Source organism: Staurois parvus, unplaced genomic scaffold (assembly GCF_062004578.1).
Source record: "Staurois parvus isolate SC_StPar_1 unplaced genomic scaffold, SC_StPar_1.0 ptg000357l, whole genome shotgun sequence".
Classification (NCBI taxonomy): domain Eukaryota; kingdom Metazoa; phylum Chordata; class Amphibia; order Anura; family Ranidae; genus Staurois; species Staurois parvus.
This window is the reverse complement of record NW_028318153.1, coordinates 3,446,118-3,467,249: the sequence shown is the minus strand read 5'-3', so window position 1 is coordinate 3,467,249 and position 21,132 is coordinate 3,446,118. Positions and strand designations below refer to the sequence as shown.

Here is a 21,132-nt window from a genome sequence, read left to right as displayed (position 1 = left end):
AGTCCATAAATATGAACTTTCAGGTGATATGAGATTTCATGTTTTGCACCTAACATTAAAATAGAACTCTAGGCAAAACTTTTTTTCCCCATTTTGGATAGAATAAGGGAGGGTTAGATCCCCATTTTTTTGTGGGAGATTTACCTTCACTTCCTATCCCATAGCCTAAACAGGAAGTGAGAAAAACTCTGCAAATTAAAAGGCATTCCTTGGGGACCCCCAGGTCACTAGAACTAGTGTCTCCATAGGAAAAGTTCCCCTCAATTACTTGTGTGTTTTTGTTGTTTTTTGTTAACTTTCACTTTCAATGATAATGGCAAATAGGACAATTAGAGAGGATTAATCAACCCAATGGGGGCATAGAGTGCAATAAAAAGCTGACAGGGGTTCTAATCCCTCTACACTTTGTCCAAAATTAACAAAATTTAGTTATAGTTTAAAGTGGTATTAAACCCAAAAGCAAACATTTATTATATTGCAGCTTACTAGTTCGTAGATGTGATGGATGGCTGCATTAGTTTTCTTTTTTAGGCTTTCTTTCCTTTATTTTTTTCCTGGTAATCCTGCCTGTAAGTCTGTTGTTTTTCAACAGAACAAGTTCTCCTGCAATTGTAGCAGTTAAAGGTGTTGAGACAAACCATCTACCACTGACAGGGGTGCTTTTATTTATATAAAACTTTTATCCCAAAAAGGGAAAAAAAACTGCTGTAAATTGCTTATAAAGTATGACCTGAAATTTGACTTCAATTTGTTAGTATATCTAAACCTGCTAGTACATCTAACACTTCGTATTTAAATTATAAAAGGTGAGGCTATAACCATGAGATGAGCTGTGTGGTACATTGATATCGGGGGAGTCACACCCCACAATAAGCGCAAAAAAATTTAACAACTAAGAAAAAAAGTATATTCTAGGGTGTCCCACAGATATTTATGTTTACTGTATAGCAAATCAACTAAATAGACATAAATTCACTATTAAAAAAATGAACAATGGTTTTTATTAAACATATATTAATAAAAACTTTTAATATAGGTTTAATCAAAAAAATTTATTTTTTTATAGTGAATTTATGCCTATGTAGTTGATTTCCTATAAGGTACATATAGATATCCGTGGGCAACCCTAGAATACCCCTTTTTTCTTAGTTGTTACTCTACATCTAATACTCCCCTACCCCTGACCGACAAGGCTGCTGTCCAAAGGTGCCCCCTGTGCTGCTTCATCCAGAGTGGGGGCACTCTAATACATGAGGTGTGTTACTGGCCAGATCACCAGGTGAAAACAAAGGGAAAAAGCATAAAAAGAAAAACTACCAACACTTCTAATAATTGGTAAGCTGTAATATATTCCATTTTTGGTTTAATACCGCTTTAAAGTGTATGTACAGCCAAAACTCGTTTGTTAGTTTCTAATAGAATAGTTAAAGAAAACCCCAGTCCCAGACCATTCGTCTAAAAGATGAATTCCAGGTGTGGATATTTTTGCATTTACATTTGGTCCAGCTTGGACCAAATGTAAGAATGCATGTGTCATACCTGGAAGATCCCTGTGGAAGCTGGAAATCACTCTAGAAGGCACTGCTACTCCAGTTATCGCCACCAACTTCCGGGTCACTTCCCAAGTGGCTGTCCTTCTGCTTAGCCTAGTACAGGCATCATTCACAGAACACTTTGCATTCTCTCAATGAATGCGAGGGGTCCTCTGACTGGAAGAGGTGGAGATCGTGACATCACCCCACCTCTCCACCACATCCAATCAAAGAATGCTTTGCATTAACTGAGAAAATAAAATGCAAAGTGTTCTCTGAATGGTGCCCACGCTGTGACCTTCTGTGTTCACTAAGCAGCAGGACAGTTGCTCGGCACTGGCCCCAGAAGCTAGGGACAATCACTGTAGTAGCAGTGCCCGCTACAGTGATTTCCAGCTACCCCAGGTATGACACATGCATATTTACATCTGGGCCAAGCTGCTGTATACAAATGTAACTATGAAAAAATACGCATACCTGGAATTCAACGTTAAACAAAAATCTTCCCATATGTTTATACTGTATGTACATGCAACGTAGTTTATAATTATCAGCAAAATCCACAATGGTGAAGAGATTCGAAATCCCTGAGACTGCTGCTGGGCGCCGCCATCTTGGATGTGATGTCAGCAGGTCCAGAAGACTCAGAGTTGTCACTATAGTATTTCTCTTGGCTATATAAAAGGTTATATACTATATAGTATTCTTCTTGGCTATACAAACGGTTATGAGGGGCGGAGTAAAGGAGCTGAACCAGCACAGACTGCCATTGTACCCTCCCAATAAAGGAAAGGACTATGACATGGAAGGAGGGAAGGGGGTGCGCTAAGGAATTGACTCCTGTAATAGTCAAATTTTGTAGCACGTTGGAAGACACAGTGGAAGTGAACAAAAAATGATTTATCGAATCGAAAACCACTGCAATTCCGAATATAAAATTACTTGATTGTAATTTTACCCACAATTTTTTCTTTTGGAGACAGGGTCTCTAAGAATTATCAGATTTTATTTTTTAGCTTTTTGATGTTGTCCAAATCCCTTTGGGTAAATTTCCACATTTCCTGCACCAGAGGCACAACAAGTCAAGTAAGGGGAAAACTCTTAAAGAGAGGTGATATCCCCTCTTAGACTTTTGTTACTGAAACAGGTTTTCCCATTGGAAAATTTGCCCTCTACCACTGCCCCTGTGACAACTGTAACATTCTGGACTTCCCATCACTGTCTGAACTGGAGACATTTTTCACTAGAGCAACAGAAAGGGTGAATCTCCCCACAAATAGTGGGAGGGGGCACAAACAGGAGGATTAATACTTCCTCACTCTATACTGAACTAAAAAAAATGTTGGCTTTACATACACTTTAAAGTTGTTGTAAACCTCAGACATGAAATATGAACATAGCATAACCTTCTAAAGTGTGTGCTTGTCTCAATACAGAGCACTGTGTCATTTCTGACTGCTGCTTTGTTCCTCTGCTATCAGCATTAATTACTTCTGACAAGTTTTCCTGACACCAAGAGAAAAATGGTGACAGGGGAGGGACCTTCAGCAGATTGACAGCCTCAGCTCTTTTCCTGTGAGCTGTGTGTAGGGTGTGTGTCTATTCCCTCCAATCAGCTCTACGGATTTCCTCACTGAGCTCTGCAGAGTTTAATTTCAGCTCTCCCTCCCCTTTTTTCTGACAGCTCAGACAAGCTTTATACATTTTGAACGGATATAAAGAAGAGAAGACTGCAGATAGACAGGTATAACTTATGTAGGAGGATTTGTTTCATCTCTGTGTATCACCTGAGGTCAGTCACTTCACTGGGTAAATGTAAGGGTTTACAACCACTTTACACTTGGTCGCTTGGTTTCTACCCGTGTTTTCAGAAATGCGGAAAAGTGGGAAATGCGCTTGCTTTGCTATTATTTCTTAAGGGCACCCCAAACATGGTACAATTTTGGCACGTTTGTTGTGTGTAAATTGCACCAAAACATGCATTATCAAGCATGTCTGGCTCAGTTGCAAAATCTGGTACATGAGATTCTTTGGTGTTTGTCGTACTTCTATAGTCTGCCCTATGTACGATGCACTGAAACGTGCAAAAACCGTGAACAAACATTTATGCTGTGAATAGGGGCTTAGGCTAGACTTACACTTGTGCACTGTGTCAATACACAAAAAGGATTAATGAGCCCTAATTTAGGTTTTAAAAACCTTGTTACTATATATAATATGTAATTATGCAGGTATATAGGCAGCCATATTCACTTAATACATACTCATGCACCAGTCCCTGCTTTACAGTGCTACACAATGGTTGGGTCTTACTGCTCCTCCTCACAATGCACACTTATTAATCAGCTGATTCCTTAAAAGCCATGCACTCCCTGTGTAGTAGATATATTATCTCAACAATTGTTAACACAGGCAAGAGAGAAAGTTTAATCCATGGAGATTTTCCTTTAGATCTCAATGCCTTAATTACATGATGGACCTATGGTAGACACCTCAGAGTGAGCTGAAGGATAACGGAAAGGACACAGAGCAGAAAATCAAAATGGCGGGTCAGGTGGAGGAAACACGAAATCAGCTTTAAACCAGGTCCTATCATCCAACCCTATTTGCGATATTTTTAGTGAATTATTTTGTTACATACCCTCATCATGATCTCCCTTTCAACTATGGCATCTTCTGCAGAAAACATCTCTGAGACTGGCCGTTCCTTCACCGGCTCTTTCTTGACCCTCTCCTTTACACTGCTGAGATCAGGCTCTGAAATTGATGGCCCCAGAGAGGTCCCATTGATTGGTCCTGGCTCATTTCTTGACATACACACATTCTGTGATTGCCGGGGGCTCATGGCCCTGGCCCGTGCTATGGCAGCTGATATACTTGATGGATCATGTCTAAGTGCTCCATTGCTGACACTTTTTCTTGGACCTGGATATTCAGGTGGTGGTTTATTTGGTATTCGAGCCAGGGCAGCCTGGAGCTGGGCACTGTATGAAATGAAGGAAGTGTGAGGCACAGATTTGTGCAAATCTTCTTCCTCTTCACTGTCGCTGCTGTGGATCAACATGGTGGCATCCGAGATGTTCTTTTTGTGGTGGTACATTGGCATCTGCTGCACTTCGTGAGCCTTCTGCACAGGTTCCTCTGTGTGCAACTGCTCTCTTAAGGTATTCCTACGTGGCAGTGGTGCATTCAACGACTTTAAAGCCATTGCTTCCATCCCGCGTACCATGTGGCTCATAACTTCAAAACTGTGACGTTTATTTATGACCGGATGGTGTTTATGAGGTTTTAAGGGCTCGCTGACCTCTTGAAGAGACTGGCGGACCACCGGAGAACTGTCTTCTTGGAAAGTTTTTACAGACTGCTGGACTTTTCTGGCCACCAGGTCTGGACTACTGGCACTAACACGCTTGTGGCGGTGACTTGCCAGGTCAGGAGTACTGCTAGCTGGTCTAGGTGGTGGGTAGGGAGGAGGAGGTCGAGACAAAAAGTTTCTGAACAAATGGGCTGCACTAAAGGCTTGAGGTGGTACATTGGCCAGTTCGGGTGTGCTGACAGTATGAGAAATCGACTTGGCATTAGCAGATTTTGAAGCAGTTTGGTTCACCGGCATTTGTTCAGGCAGGTTAATGGGCTTGTTTCCCAAATGAGTCTGATGTCCATAAGAGGCCATGTAAGGAGGTCTTTCCTGAATCTCAGGCTGGCTATAAACCAAATTATCTCGGTGCCTATAAGCATGAGTATTTCCAATATTAAGGTTTCGTAAGGACTGACTCTGGCTATCAGGTGGATGAACACTCCGGTTCATTTGCCTCATTACAGTGTCATAGTCTGGTGTTTGCCGATAAGAAGGCACGATAATGGCGCTGTGTCTGCACTTAGGGATGTAGTCAGACCTCATGATGTCATTTCCGGTGATGCTAAGGTTAGAAGACATGGGGGAGGCCTGGATGAATGTCTGTGAATGGTTCAGCGAGTTCATGCTATGGGCACTGGAAACACTACCGTTTGGCACAGTACCATTCATAAAATTGAGTTCCGTGTATCTATCCAAACTGTTCTGAGACCTGAAATTAAATGTTTCCTCGTTCATGTGGAATATGCTGTCTGCAAGGAGAAAATATTTGAAATGTAAGTAATGATAATAAGTATAAAGCATGTCAGGGTAAAGCAAGTGGAGACAATGCAAATCAATGGAAGGTAATGCCAAGGAATGAAAGGTAAAAGACAAAAGAGCAACACAAGGGAAGTGAAAGGAGGTCAAAAGTGTGTACACAACTGACCATCACTACAATATGAGCATGTGTGACTTTCACAGGCATTAATATAGAGATGAGCAATCCTTTTGCGACTATAACAGCTACTACTCCTCTGGGAAAACTTTCCAAAAGACCTTGTAGTACGTCTGTGGGGTTTTGTGGCCATTCAGCCAAAAGATCGCTCGCTTCCGAACCCCACTCTATGCTTCCATAAGAAACACAGAGCTGCGCCTCAGCCCCGCCCAACCTACACTCTCATTGGCTCACTGCCTGCTGGGCTCCCGCTGCTGTTTCTCAGCCAATGAGGAGAGAGAGACCCGGGACAGCCGAGGCTCCCGTGCACATCACTGGATCGAGAGGGGGCTCAGGTGAGTATTAGAGGGGCAGTGGGGAAAGCAGCACACAGAAGGTTATTTACTGCACCTTCATGCATAGAATGCATGAAAGTAAAAAAGCTTTAGCCTTTACAACCACTTAAACTGTACTCTTCATACATGAAATGAGCTTGAGAATGTTCATACATTTTTTGCCACATAATAAGTTGGGTAGGTGTCCACAAACTTTTAGCTATTTAAAAGAAGAAGTACAGCCAAAGCTCGCTTGGTTGTACTTCTCCTGTGGATCACAGGCGTGCAGTTTAGTCTGCGCTCTTGTGACCCATTTTCAGCCGTCAGCAGGCTAAGGTCTGCTGTTTGCTGACGTCACTCAGCCTGTCCAGGCTGGGAAAAGAACATAACCATACGGTTGGGATCCACCCAGAAACCTGGATCGGCACCTGGCTCAGTGACCTGCTGAGAGACAGAGCCAGCTGCTCCCACCCCCTCCACAGCCCAGTGCTCCAGTGAACACTGGAGGGCAGAGCACACTGGAAGGGAAACCAAGACATGAGAAGTCAAGGCAAGAAATCCATGTAAAGGGAAAAAAAAAATTTGACTGACAGTCACTGGCTTTCTGCTGAGAGCGGCAGCAAGAACTGAGCGATCAGTGGTGTCTGATCGCTCGGTTCTCAGCCTTAGAACTGACGGGGAACAGATGCAGTATTGGATCGATGCTGTATCCACAGGCAAGTAGAATTTTAAAAAATCTCAAACTTCTTTTTAATGTATGTCAAGAAAAACCAGAGCACTGGAAAGTAAGAGGAACAAATGGAATGGAATATAGGGAAGACGATGTAATAGTAGGGACTGGAAAAGAATGCAGGAGAGGGAAAGGAGGCAAGGCAAGAAATGGCAATGCAAATCAAGGTAAATAAAGAAAAAGAAGGAGAAGGAAAGATAGTCAAAAATAGGCAACTGAAGTCAATGCAAAAGAGAGGAAAGGAATGCTAAAGGAAAATTAATCAAGAAAAGACAAAAGAAAAAGCAATGCAAACTGGAAGGGGAAGCAAGACATGAGAAGTCAAGACAAGAAATCCATGTAAAGGAAAAAAAAATAAGACAAATGCAGGGAAAGCAAAGCACAGTAATCATTGGAAGGTAAGCGACATAAAAGGAAGGCGATGAAGAGAATGAAGGAGGTGAGAACAGAAACAAAAAAAAAAAAAAGTCATGAGAAGGAAAAGAAAAGGGAAAAACTCAACATCTTATCCTATTTCAGTTAAAAGTGTGATTTTTCTACAATGAAAGCATCCACATGCATCCAATAAATACAGTAACTTTCCCTCCTGATAACCTAGGTAAGGCTACTGCCGATTGCAGCTGCAGGCAGCACACATCTTGAACTTCTAGGCCTTACCCTTCGGCAGCACTTTCAACCATTTTTTTCAACCAATAATCATTAATGCCTATATGTCCAGACACTATTTAGCAGCATCGGTATGCATTGGGTAAGTTGACAATAACTCTAAGTTGCATAAATAAATCATATATATATATATATATATATATATATATATATATATATATATATATATATTTTTTTTTTTTTTTATTCTTCTTAGTACACATAAGGCATTTATGTGGTTTACTGGCTTAAGAAAAAACAGGTTCTGTTATTTATTGTATTTATTGCAACATGCTTATAAAATGTTTCCTTTTTAAAGTCTTTTTTGACCCATATCCCTTCACCTCCCCCGACCCGAACAGCACTGCACTCACCCCAGCATGCCACCTGCACTTCTCCTCCTCGTCTTCCTCTCCTCCATCCCAAAAATCGCCTCCCTCTACCCGCCCACCCCCCCAAAACAGCTCTACATTGCCCCTTCACTTCTGCCCTCTCCCCACTACGGCACTCACCACCTCCTCCTGGTACTCCACTCCCCGGTCGACCCACGTGCCACCACTACCAGACCCACACGCTCCTACACCTCCCATTCCCATGCCACCCTCCTCACCCTTCTCCTTCTCCTATCCGCCGGGGACATCTCCCCGAACCCTGGCCCCTCACCACCTCTCCCCCCCTCCAGGGACCCCCCTGCCCCCGCCAGCCGCCGCAACCCCCTCAACCTCATACCTGTGCACCTCCTCCCCGCATCCATCCCCCCTCTCTCGGTTGCACTTCTGAACGCCCGTTCGGTTTGCAACAAACTAACTGCCATCCATGACCTCTTTATCTCCCGCTCCCTCAACCTCCTAGCCATCACCGAAACCTGGGTACAGGCCACTGACACTACCTCCCCTGCGGCACTCTCCCATGGAGGTCTCATCTGGTCCCATTCACCTAGATTGGGCGGTCACAAAGGTGGTGGTGTCGGCCTGCTCCTATCACCGCTGAGCACCTTCCAGGTCCTCCCTAACCCCCCCTCCCTAACCTTCTCCTCCTTCGAGGCTCACTGCATCCGGCTCTTCTCACCCACCCCCCTAAGGATCGCAGTGATCTACAGGCCCCCCGGATCCATAGCCCGCTTCCTGGATGACTTCGCCGCCTGGCTTCCCTTCTTCCTCTCCTCTGAGCTACCGACCATCATCCTCGGGGACTTCAACATCCCCATCAATGACAACACCCCAGCTACTTCCCAACTCCTCCACCTAACCTCCTCCTTCACACTCACACAATACACTCAATCCTCCACCCACATCAATGGGAACACCCTGGACCTCGTCTTCTCCCACCTCTGCACCCTTAACCACTTCACTAACACCCCCTTCCCTCTCTCCGACCACCACCTCCTCACGTTCTCCACCTCCCCTTCCCCTAACTTCCCCCCCCCAGTGCGCCAAACCATCACCAGCCGCAACCTCCGCAACCTGCACCCGGCCCCCCTCCACTCGGCTGCCGACCGCTTACACGACAGCATCCTTCCACTGTCATGTCCTGACCTAGCCACTAACACGTACAATGACTCACTATCAGCTACCCTAGACTCTCTGGCACCCCTAACCACACGCAACATCAAACCCAGACCGCTCCAACCATGGCAGAACGACCATACTAAATGCCTCAAACGTCGCAGCCGTGCGCTGGAGAGACTATGGCGCAAAACCAGGTCCCCTCATGCATTCTCCCTCTACAAATCTGCCTTCCTCACCTACACCTCCTCCCTCCACGCCGCCAAGCAGGCCTACTTTGTTAACCTGATTAACACCCTCTCCACCTGCCCTCGCCGACTCTTCTCCACCTTCAACTCCCTGCTCTCTCCCTCCCCTCCTCCACTTAGTACCTCACTCACCGCCCACGAAATTGCCACTCATCTCCACAAAAAGATTGACGCAATCCGCAAGGACATAGTCAACTTGCAATCTACCTCCCCATCTAGCCCCCCCCCTTCCATCACCCCCTCATCTCTCCCCTCCTCTGACCTCGCAACGGCACTGCCCCCCACCACACCCAAGGCCCTGCCTACCGTAACCCCCCCATCACTGCACTCCTTCAGCCCTACTACCACTGAGGAAGTCAGCAGAGTCTTCTCAGAAGCCCGCCTCACTACCTGCCCCCTGGACCCTATCCCCTCTCAACTCCTCCGGTCACCCCCCTCTTCCCTCATCCGCTCCCTCACCCACATCTTTAATCTCTCCCTCTCTACTGGCGTCTTCCCCTCCCCCCTAAAACATGCGCACATCACCCCCATACTCAAAAAGCCCTCCCTGGACCCCACTGACCTCAACAACCTCAGACCCATCTCCCTGCTGCCACTCATGTCCAAGCTCCTTGAGCGCTTGGTCTTCGATCGCCTAAGCGCCCACCTGACTGACAGCAACCTCCTTGACCCACTACAGTCCGGCTTCCGTCCCCTACACTCCACCGAAACTGCCCTCCTCAAAATCACCAACGACCTACTAACCGCCAAAGCCAAAGGCGACTACTCTGTCCTCCTCCTCCTAGACCTCTCCGCGGCCTTTGACACAGTCGACCACCCCCTCCTCCTTAATAAACTACTCTCCCTTGGCATCAGAGACACCGCTCTCTCCTGGTTCTCGTCCTATCTATCCCAACGCTCCTTCAGCGTTTCCTACAACGGTGCCACCTCCTCCTCACTCCCCCTCTCTGTTGGGGTCCCCCAGGGCTCTGTCCTTGGACCCCTTCTCTTCTCCATCTACACCTCCTCCCTTGGCAAACTCATACACTCCCACGGCTTCAATTACCACCTCTATGCCGATGATACTCAAATCTACCTATCCACCCCTCACCTCACCCCCACATTCTCCGCCCGCATCACTCACCTCCTAAACGACATCTCTGACTGGATGTTGCTCCATTTCCTCAAACTCAACCTCTCCAAAACCGAGCTTCTCATCTTCCCCCCAGCCCGCGCCACCCCCCCCATCCTTTCCATCACTACCAACAACACCACCATCAATCCCGCCCAGCAAGCCAAAGTCCTTGGCGTCATTCTGGACTCAAACCTTTCCTTTCAACCTCATATCAAATCTCTCACAAACACATGCAGACTCCACCTCCGCAATATCGCCAAGATACGCTCCTTCCTTACCCCAGACACCACTAAACTACTAGTACACTCCCTGATTATCTCACGCCTGGACTACTGCAACTCCCTCCTCACCGGCCTACCCCAGTGCAGGCTCTCCCCGCTTCAGACCATCCTGAACTCAGCGGCCAGACTCATCCACCTCACCAGCCGCTCCACCTCTGCCACCCCCCTCTGCCTCTCCCTCCACTGGCTCCCCATTGCCCAACGCATTAAATTTAAATTGCTCACCCTGACCTATAAGGCCATTCACAACACTGCCCCTAACTACCTCACCGACCTGATTCCCAGGTACCACCCTACCCGTACCCTTCGCTCTTCACAGGACCTCCTTCTATCTTGCTCCCTGGTCTCCTCCTCCCACGCACGACTGCAAGACTTCTCCAGGTCCTCCCCCATCCTCTGGAACTCACTACCCCAATCCATCAGACTGTCACCTTCCCTCCTCACCTTCAGGCGCTCCCTGAAAACCCACCTCTTCAGGGAAGCCTACCCCACCCTCACCTAACAGCCGCTGCCCTTCCCTCCTCCTACCACTTCATCCCCCACAGCCGTTTCCTCCTGTGCCTCTACCCCCTCCCTCCTAGATTGTACGCTCGAAAGAGTAGGGCCCTCTAACCCCTCGTGTGCTGTTTGATGTTACTGTTCTGTTTCATGTATTGTCCCCCCTCTATTGTACAGCGCTGAGCAAACCCTTTGGCGCTATATAAACTCGATAAATAAATAAATAAAGTGGCAGTAAACTGCACCACAAATAAAAAAAAAGAAAAGGGTGCATGTACCAGTGACATCACTGGTTGATGCTAAAGAAAAAAAATCTCCTAAATGATGCACGTTTAGGAGATCTTTACTGTACCTATAGGTAAGCCTTATTATAGGTTTACCTATAGGTAAAAATCAACATTTTGACTTTACGAACACTTTAATTATTTATTTATTTTAGTACTCGGTCTCTGACAGCTGAAAATTACAGTATTAAACATAGGCATAGCTTCACGCTGTGGGCTTATCATAATATAGTGATCTCAAGACCAGGAACAACCCTCTCTAACTGGTTCCCGGTTGTGAGAATTCAAGCTTTCAGTGACATTCAGCTCCAGAGCTATCCGTTTTGCAAAGTGTTGGCTTCCTTAGCACATAAGGAAAGTTCATATAGGGATTTCAGGTGTGAAGGGGTTCACAAGGTTATGTGGAGGAAATACTTAATCTAACCAGAATTATAGCTTTTAGCCCGGTTCACACTGGATCCGACTTTGAAATTGTGTGACTTCAGTTGAAGTCGCACAATTTCAAAGTCGGATGGCAGTGCGACTTGGGGTGCAACTTGATAGACATCTGTGTGACTTCATGCACAGATGTCTATGCAAGTTGCACCCCAAATCGGCAAATGTAGTGCAGGAACTCCGACTTTGCTGGCGTCGCACCGATTAGAACAGTTCCATTGCCAATCACTGGATGCGATTTGGATGGTCAATTCGCATGACAATTTGCATAAGTATGAACCAGGGCTTACACCTCATTCAGTATTCCTGATTAAGCAGAGGGAGGCGTGGAAGTTGTGTAAAGGCACTGCTAGTAAGGATGAGCTTGGACGTGTTTGGATCCTAGTCCAAATTCACCTGAGCAAGCTCTTCGAGAAGCTGCCACCTGTACTGGGCTCATCATCTGTGGCTGGCCGTGTATATATTTGGGTTGTGAACCAGGGAATGCATTGGCTGCTTATGACTGGCCCAGTACAGTGACTGTTTCCTGATGGGCTCACAAAGGTGGGTTCAGACTAGAATCCAAACACACCTGAGCTCTTCCGTAATTGCTTGTCCTGTACAGCAGATAGCTGTAACAACACTTTATTATAACAGTACCATCAGATGTGCTGCTTTTTCCTTTAATGAAGGTGCAGTAACTGATCAAGAATTTAAAGTGTATCGTGGTCCTAGACTCCCATTTCATCGCCTCACGTTCTCCATGAAGGCTATAATTTGGGCCTAGAAACTTTTCGGCCCTATGGCCCTTGCCTCCTGGTCGCCATATACTCCCCTATGGTTCAACCCACAGCTCTCTGAATTCTTAACCATCCCTGACCCCTCCACTTTGGGCCTCTAGGGAGATTTAATATTTGAAAGATATCTGGGATAGAGGTAATATTATCACCTTTGATAAATTGAAACAACTCCATGACCTCCCAATTTCTTTGTTTTTCCGATTCCTGCAACTTCACCATGCCTACTCTTCGCAATTTGGGGCTCACTCCCTCCATTTACTTCCGGGCGATTTGCAGACCCTACTACACCTCTATCCACAGTCTATAAAGCCACTCTGCCCTCCCTCCATACTGATCTTGAGTCCCTTCAACAGAGGTGGCGGGCGGAGGTGCTGGAGCAGGATGGGAAAGATTGGAAAGACATTTCGGAATACCCCTTTACCCACCTGGTAGCTATGAGAGATGGCATACTTCACTCCGCAGCGCCTCCATAGAATTTACCCTACCATAGAGCCAAACTGCTGGAGGTGTGGAGACGCACATTTTTTGGTCTTGCCACCGTATTCAACCATTTTGGACGGATATCCTCCACTTCATTTGCTCGGTTCACCACAATTTCTGTCCCCTCAATGGTGTCAGTTTGGCTACTGGGTCTGGTCAGTCAGCTGGCTTTCTCTACGGCTTCCAGAATATTACTAAGTCTACTCCCTTTTTATGCTAGGAAGGCCATTGTGTTAACCTGGAAATCTGATAGCCCCCCTACCTTAGCTCATTGGAAGAAGCTGGTGAACGTAGTGATTACCCTATATAAAATGACATACCCATCCTGAGGTTGCCCAAATAAATTTCATAAAGTTTGAGATATCTGTTTGGAATCTTCCTCTACTGCCAACGCTAAAGAGCATATCGTTCCTGCTTAATCTCATGCTTAACCCTCCATAAATATCCCTACATGGTTGGAGATTGGTGAAGGATTGAGGTTTGGGGTTTCCATTATATGTCCCCCTCCTGACTTACCCAACCCCTTTGGAGGGGGGAGTGGCGGGGAAATTATTCTCAGTACTCTTTGTGATATGGACCAATTGGGTACCTTATCTCTCTAATGTTATTTCTTGAATGTTTCCAAATTTCTGTTTCTGATTGTTTCCAATCTCACCAAGTATACTCCTGCCCTCAACACTGAGGATTGTTTGGGTTAAGTTGGACTGTGAGTGTTAATGTAGTTGTCTGTTTGTTTTTTGAGTCAGGGAATGTCCCAAGGCTATGTTTTGTAACTTTTATTTCTTAAAACAATTTAAAAAAAAAAAAAAAAAAATATTAAAAGTAATATGTTCTAACTGCATTACACCTACCTTCAGAAATGAATGGTTCGTTCCCCTGAATGTGTCTTGGAGGTAATATAGTTGCTTGTTGTCTTGACTAGGTAATACAGAAACAAACATTAGCAACAGGAAAAAAATATAAAATGGGAAGGGACAGAATGAAAGAACACAAAATGAGAAAAAGTAAATTAATACATAAATAATAAAGTTGCATAAGGATGTATAAGACTCACCATGGAAGACCGGCTCCATGTCGGCTGACGCCTGATGGTAGGTGGTGTGATGGGCTGTCTAATAAACCAAATCAAGCTATGCATTAATTCCATGTGTCAATGACCCATGCTCTACCCCCATCTCTCTCAGACCAAGTGTTAGCACAGCCAATAAGATAATAGAGCCCTGCTGCCTAGGGATGACCTATCAGCGTGCTGCTGCTAATTCAAAGTCCAATCATACTGTAAGGCTGCGGACAAATCCATAAACTAGCTGTACAACTTACAGTGGAGGGCAGAGACTTGGTTGGGCTATATGGTATCTACATCACAGGACTAGCTAAACAGAATATATATAGCAGACAAGGCAGCTTATATACATGCGTTTATTTAACCGTTTTTTAGCTTTAAAGAAGTGTCATTACCAACTAAAAATATTTGTTAAAACTCCTAGGGGACCACATGCCTGTGGCACTTAGTCCCACTCTGATCCATTCACTTGCTGATAAGCGTGGCTGGACAGCTCACCCCTTCTGCCCCCACGGTTTTCCAGCCACACTGATATCAAGGAGACGAATACTTAAAGGAGCCGTAGGGCCACAGAAGTGCACTTTTTTTTCTGCACTGCTGTAGCCTGTTTTCAACCCACAGAAGGTTAACCCTTTGAGGACCGTAAGATTTTGGAACGCCAAAAGAATCAATTTTTTTTTTTTAAGTTTGTACACTTCAGTTGCTGTAACTAAGCCATTTCATGAAATAATTGGCAAAAAACTAGATCCATTTGTTGTTTGTTGATAAGAACTAATATTTTGACTCAAATCAAAAAAAAAAAAAAAAAAAAAAAAAAAAGAGTTTTAAGTTCTTAATCAGATGATACACGCAATTAAAAACATGGGACAAATACGTCCCTTGGTCCTCAAAGGGTTAAAGGCTGCTGTCGGCCGACACTCAGCCGGTTCAGACTCTGGAGAGATCCCGACTTTAATGTTGGAGTCTACCCAGAAGCCTGAACCAGCAGCTGGTTCAGTCTCTCACAGCTCGCTGAGAATCTAAGCCAGTCACTCCCACCCCCTGCACAGCCTGGAGCTCCAGTGAGCGCTGGAGGGGCAGAACAGAGTGCAGTGACTGACAGTCACCGGATCTCTGCTTAATGAAGACCAGGAACTGAATGATCAGCAATTCTTTAATTTAAAGGAGGGGGTTTTTTTTATTATTATTCTTGTGGTTCACTTTTATTGAGGGCTGATTGACAGCAAACCATTGCATGATGTTAACAGGACCAAGTTCTATGAGCACTTAGTCCCCTGGGGGATTTGGCGAAGATTTTTTACTATGTAAAGATGCTTCTTTAACAGCTACTTTAAAAGAAAAAAAAAAAAAAGTTGCTTACTCTGTGCAAATTTTGTTCTCTTTGTAGAATTTCATCCGAGTGGCAAACAGCCGTGATATGTATTTGCTGTTTTCAATGTCGTCCTGTTGAAAAACATGGAAAGGAAATGTCACTGTGTCTGCAGGGTTAGTGTATTTGGGAAACAGACGGAGACAATGTGCTGGGCTATCCCATTACTCTCAGCTTAGGAAAATAAACAGAGGCAAAAAAAGCCATCAACAAGGCAACAATGCCCATCACAAAACACCTGTCAGGACTCCTCTGGACAAACCTGTCCTCGCTAGTAGAATCCCATTCTGTTTTCTGAATACTGGGTGGCCAAAAGTATGAGGATTCCTCTACAACTGACTTTATTTTTTTCCCTTAAACCAGAGGAAGAAAAAAAAATGACTCAATTTCCCCAGCCACTCAAGGTGGATGGGGGAATCTTCCCGTGTGCTTTTGTATTCTGCTGGCGGGGAGACATCCCTGCTGTCAGAATACACAAATCTGCCCTACCAGCTACAGCCGACAGTGCTGATCAAGCAGCAACAATCCAACAGAGCAGTTGTACAGAGGCTGATTGGTAGATTGACTTCTGTACAACTTTCTGCACATACATGGGTTGAAATTCGTCTGGTCCTGTACCAGCCAAATTTTGATCTATGTATGGCAAGTTTTAATGGTACAGTATACAAAAACATTTTAGTAACAGTTTAATGAAGACCTTGTTCTGTTCTGGCATGACTGTACCCTATGCACAAAGCCAGTTCCATAAAGACATGGTTTGACCAGTTTTGTGTGGAGGAACCCAAGTGGCCTGCATAGAATGCTGAACTTAACCCTACTGAACACCTTTGGGATACACTGCGATGACACGCCAGGTCTTCTCATCCAACATCAGTACCTGACCTCAGAAAAGGTCTTTTGGCTGATTTGGCACCTAGATTACTATCCTGCCCCCTCATCCTTCTTCACCCCATCCCTTCCACCCTACCCACTCTCTTCCACCTATCTCTGAGCCTTGCTTTACTCACTTTTCTACTCATTTCTTTGGACTGCATCACCTCCCACTTCCTTTTCTCCATACCAGGACAACCTCATGCCTTATAAATGATTTGTTTTTTTCACGGACCTGGATCTTCTCGGTTCCAGACGCAAAAAAAAGGGTGGATGATGTATTCCATTAGAGACTGTGCTATCATTTGTGTTTTCCTATTCTACCACATGCCAGTCCTCTGTATCCCATCTGGACTTTTAGGTTTATTAAAACTGCTCAATAAAGTCTATTAAAATTTAGTGCACGGGAAGTTACAAGAACATTGGATTTTTGTTGGGATAAGCTAGAAAATACTCTAAGCCTGAAGTAAGAAAACTAATGCAGCCACCTCATTTAACGACTGGAAACTTGCAATATAATACATTTTTGTTCTTAGGTTTGGATACAATTTATGATCACGCAAACACTTTGTGGCTGTTCAAGAAAATTACATTCAAGATTTTTGTTTAATCGAAACCTCAGACAGGAAGGCACTTTATCTGCAATGATACATACTTCAATTCAGAAAAAAAAAGAAAATCAGACAACAAAAAGGCAAATGTGGAAAGAGGCGATTGCGCACGTACCGTGTGAAAAAGGACACTCTCTTCCTTTCTGTTCAGCTCCAGGACAATTGCAGACTTGTTGTGTGTGATATTCCCAATGTCATTCCACCTGCAGACAAGATTTCAGGTTAGCTCTGCCAAGACAGACATTCCGACATTCCAGAGTCACGCCAGCGATATCTCTACCCGACCAGCCTCCAGCTTGGCACTGCTCATGGCTCTGATTGCCGTGAGGAGCCTTTCAAGAATTATTCATCTCTATAGAGTTCAAAACATATCTCAGACGGACCAGGTCACAACATATAAATGTTCTTTTCATCCACTTGCTAGAGGGGAGATTAAACTAAAATATCCATGTTTTGGTCTGAGCATAGATAACAGGACCTGCTGGGGGAAAATTATTGCAGAATTAAGGTGGCAGCTGTAGTTTTATACAGGATAGGCTTACCTACATTACAAAGCTGTATGCGATTCCTAGAGAAGTCGGCTCCAAGTTGCTCTGGATCATCTACAAGGAGACCTAGGCAGGAGCCTGGGGCAGGGGAAGGAAAACTTTGGTCTTCCAGCTGTTGTGGAAGTCCAATTTATGGGTTGCACAGTGGCTAAGTTGTTGGCAATTCCGCCTAGAAGCACTAGAGCCGTCAGTTCAAATCGCACCACCTGCCTGGAGTTTGCATGTTCTCCCTGTGCCTGCATGGGTTTTCTCTAGGTACTCCTGTTTCCTCCCACAGACATGCTGGTAGGTTAACTGGTTCCTGTCTAAATTGGCCCTAGTATGTATATTTATGAATGTGAGTTAAGTGACCTTAGATTGTAGACTCCTTGAGGGTTAAGGACTGATGTGAATGTACAATATATATGCAAATTGGTGGCGTATAAGTAACTATAATAAATAAATGTCTTACAAGTGTGAGAGGAAATCCACTCAGGCACAGGGAGAACATGCAAACTCCATGCAGGTAATGCCATGGTTGGGGTTTGAGATGAAGACACCAGTGCTGCTAGGTGGAAGTGCTAACCGCTTACCCACTCTGCTTCCCCTAAATATCCACTGTGCTTCCCCTATACATACACAACAGTGAAAAGCACATAGGATTTGCTAAAATCTTTGCAATGTATCTAGTTTAAAATGTATGTCAATTAAAAAAAATTGCACATTTTTGGAATACATGCACATTTGCCCGTGTTTTATGACTTTAAACACTCTGCAAGTACAGAATAATAACAGTTGATGCACCAGAAATATAGTATATGCACCTTCATCTTTGACCCAACAATGAGCAATTCCTAATCACATAATGTCAAGTCCTACCAAATTGATTTTTGATGTATTAAGAACACAGTCTCATCTTCATATCCCACAGGCAGAGAATACAGGAAGTTAATACATCACAAGATTTTCTGGCAGGATCAAAAGGTCTTTTTTTTTTTGCATGTATTGAACAGATAGAACAAAACTTTCAAGGGTGTATTTAGCAGGCCAAAATGGCGCAAATATGAAAAGTTCATTATTAGAGTTTACACACACTTCAACATGAGTATGACAGCAAATATCTGACCTGATGAAACCTGGGAGCTGCAGTAGGGGGAGCCCTCTGCTTTCTTACTAACCGCTGCTTGTTGTGGAAATACACGCCAAGATCACAAATACATGTGCTGCCTATCAGTGTTGTTTATATTATATTGGTCCCTAGATATAATTTATTTATTTATTTCAGGTACTTATATAGCGCCGTCAATTTATGCAGCGCTTTACATATATATTGTACATTCACATCAGTCTCTAACCCTCAAGGGGCGTACAATCTAAGATCCCTACACATACATACATACATATACTATGGCCAATTACACAGGAGCCAATTAACCTACCAGCAAGTATTTGGAGTGTGGGAGGAAACCGGAGTCCCCGGAGGAAACCCACGCAGGCACAGGGAGAACATGCAAACTCCAGGCAGGAGGTGCTGTGGTTGGGATTCGAACCAACGACCCTCGTACTACCAGGCGGAAGTGCTAACCATTTAGCCACTGTGCTGCCCCATATTCATTTTAAACAAACAAAAAAAAAAAATTCAGAAGCTTCTCACTTACCTGAAAGAGGCCGATGATTTGCCATGGTTGTCTCCAACAAAAATTCCCATAAAGAAGATGCAGAGGGTTACATCATTGCTGTGACTATCCTATAAAACATAAAAAACCTGTGAATTCCACCAAAATCCCCCAAAAGCTAACACAGTCTCAACAAACCACTACTTGGAAATATTGGTATGCAGACACAAGACTGGCTTCCCCACTGTAGTCTGTTGCAGCTAGGAGGTCTCAGCTAATCAGCTGTTAATTTACCTTGGCGAGCACAGCTTCTTATGGGCTCACTCACACAGGCAGGTTGATAGCAAAGGTGGTTTAGCCATGGTTTTACCACCCTCCAACCATCCACCTAAACACAGAAATGCAGTGGCACAGGGTTGCACACATGCAGCAGAACAGCCACCGAACTCCATCCATCCAAGTCAATAGAGCTGTGCCACAACCGCATGCATTGCATATGTTCTTTAGGGAGCTTGGTGGAGGTCATAACTGCCTGCCAAGAGTTGTTGTTAATTGTGCATCTAAATAAGGTCTGAGGCTAGGTTCACACGATTGCAACTCTGTGCGGATAAGGATGCATTTGCGCAGGCACATGGGCTGCTGTAACTGGAAAACACAGGGAAAAGGTCCCCAAATCTTTTCCCAAAATGCACATGCAGGGAACCGCATGGTACTGTGGCACCACGCATTTTTTTGGCACCCAAAAATGAGATGCATTTTAAGATGTGTGGAGGTGCCAAAAAGTAATGGCACCCCCACATGTCTGCTACAGAGCAGCGTGTTTGGGCTATGGATGTAGGAACACGTGCGATTTGCACGCACTCCTGCACCCACAATAGTATGACCCTATCCTAAGAAGTTAGGATTAGATGACAAATCACCATTGACAATAACAATCAACATTTGTGAAACAATGGGCCGCTCTCAGGAGCTCAGTGAATTCAAGCGTGGTCCTGTGATAGGTTGCCACCTGTGCAATAAGTCCATTCGTGACATTTCCTTGTTACTAAATATTCCACGGACAACTGTTAGTGGTATTATAACAAAGTGGAAGCAACTGGGAACAACAGCAACTCAGCCACCAAGTGGTAGGCCACGTAAAATGACAGAGCAAGGTAAGCACATGAAGCGCACAGTGTTCAGATATCGCCAACTGTCTGCAGAGTCAGTAGCTAAAGACCTCCAAACTTGGTGTAGCCTTCAGATTAGCACAACAATGCATAGAGAGTTTCATGGAATGGGTTTCCATGGCCGAGCATCTGCATCCAAGCCTTCATCACCAAGTGCAATGCAAACCGTTGGATGCAGTGGTGTAAAGCACGCTGCCACTGGACTCTAGACAGAGACAGAGCAGTAGAAACGAATCACGCTTCTCTGTCTGGCAATCCGATGGCCTTGTCTAGGATTGGCGGTTGCCAGGAGAACAGTACTTATCTCCCTGCATTGTGCCAAGTGTAATGTTTGGTGGAGGGGGGATTATGATGTGGGGTTGTTTTTCAGGGGTTGGGCTTGGCCCCTTAGTTCCAGTAAAGGGAACTCTTAAGGTGTCAGCACACCAAGACATTTTGGACAATTTCACGCTCCCAACTTTGTGGGAACAATTTGGGATGGCCCCTTCCTGTTCCAACATGACTGCGCACCAGTGCACAAAGCAAGGTCCATAAAGACATGGATGAGCCAGTTTGGGGTGGAGGAACTTGACTGGCCTGCACAGTCCTGACCTCAGCCCGATAGAGCACCTTTGGGATGAATTAGAGCGGACACTGCAAGCCAGGCCTTCTCGACCAACATCAGTGCCTGACCTCACAAATGTGCTTCTGGAAGAATGGTCAAACATTTCCATAGACACACTACTAAACCTTGTGGACAGCCTTCCCAGAAGAGTTGAAGCTGTTTTAGC

General features: G+C 44.9%; 1 protein-coding gene across 1 annotated transcript in view; it reads right to left on the bottom strand.

Moving 5' to 3' along the window:
* The window catches only part of PTPN14 (protein tyrosine phosphatase non-receptor type 14), a 163,255-nt gene that overhangs the window by 24,527 nt on the left and 117,596 nt on the right, over positions 1–21,132 (bottom strand). Inside the window, exons 8-13 of the mRNA XM_089684817.1 lie at positions 19,236–19,324; positions 17,166–17,253; positions 15,561–15,643; positions 14,192–14,249; positions 13,989–14,055; positions 4,174–5,639 (exon numbers count right to left, since the gene is read on the bottom strand). Of these exons, the coding sequence (XP_089540943.1) occupies positions 4,174–5,639; positions 13,989–14,055; positions 14,192–14,249; positions 15,561–15,643; positions 17,166–17,253; positions 19,236–19,324 (1,851 nt within the window). The remainder of the gene's footprint in view (positions 1–4,173; positions 5,640–13,988; positions 14,056–14,191; positions 14,250–15,560; positions 15,644–17,165; positions 17,254–19,235; positions 19,325–21,132) is intronic.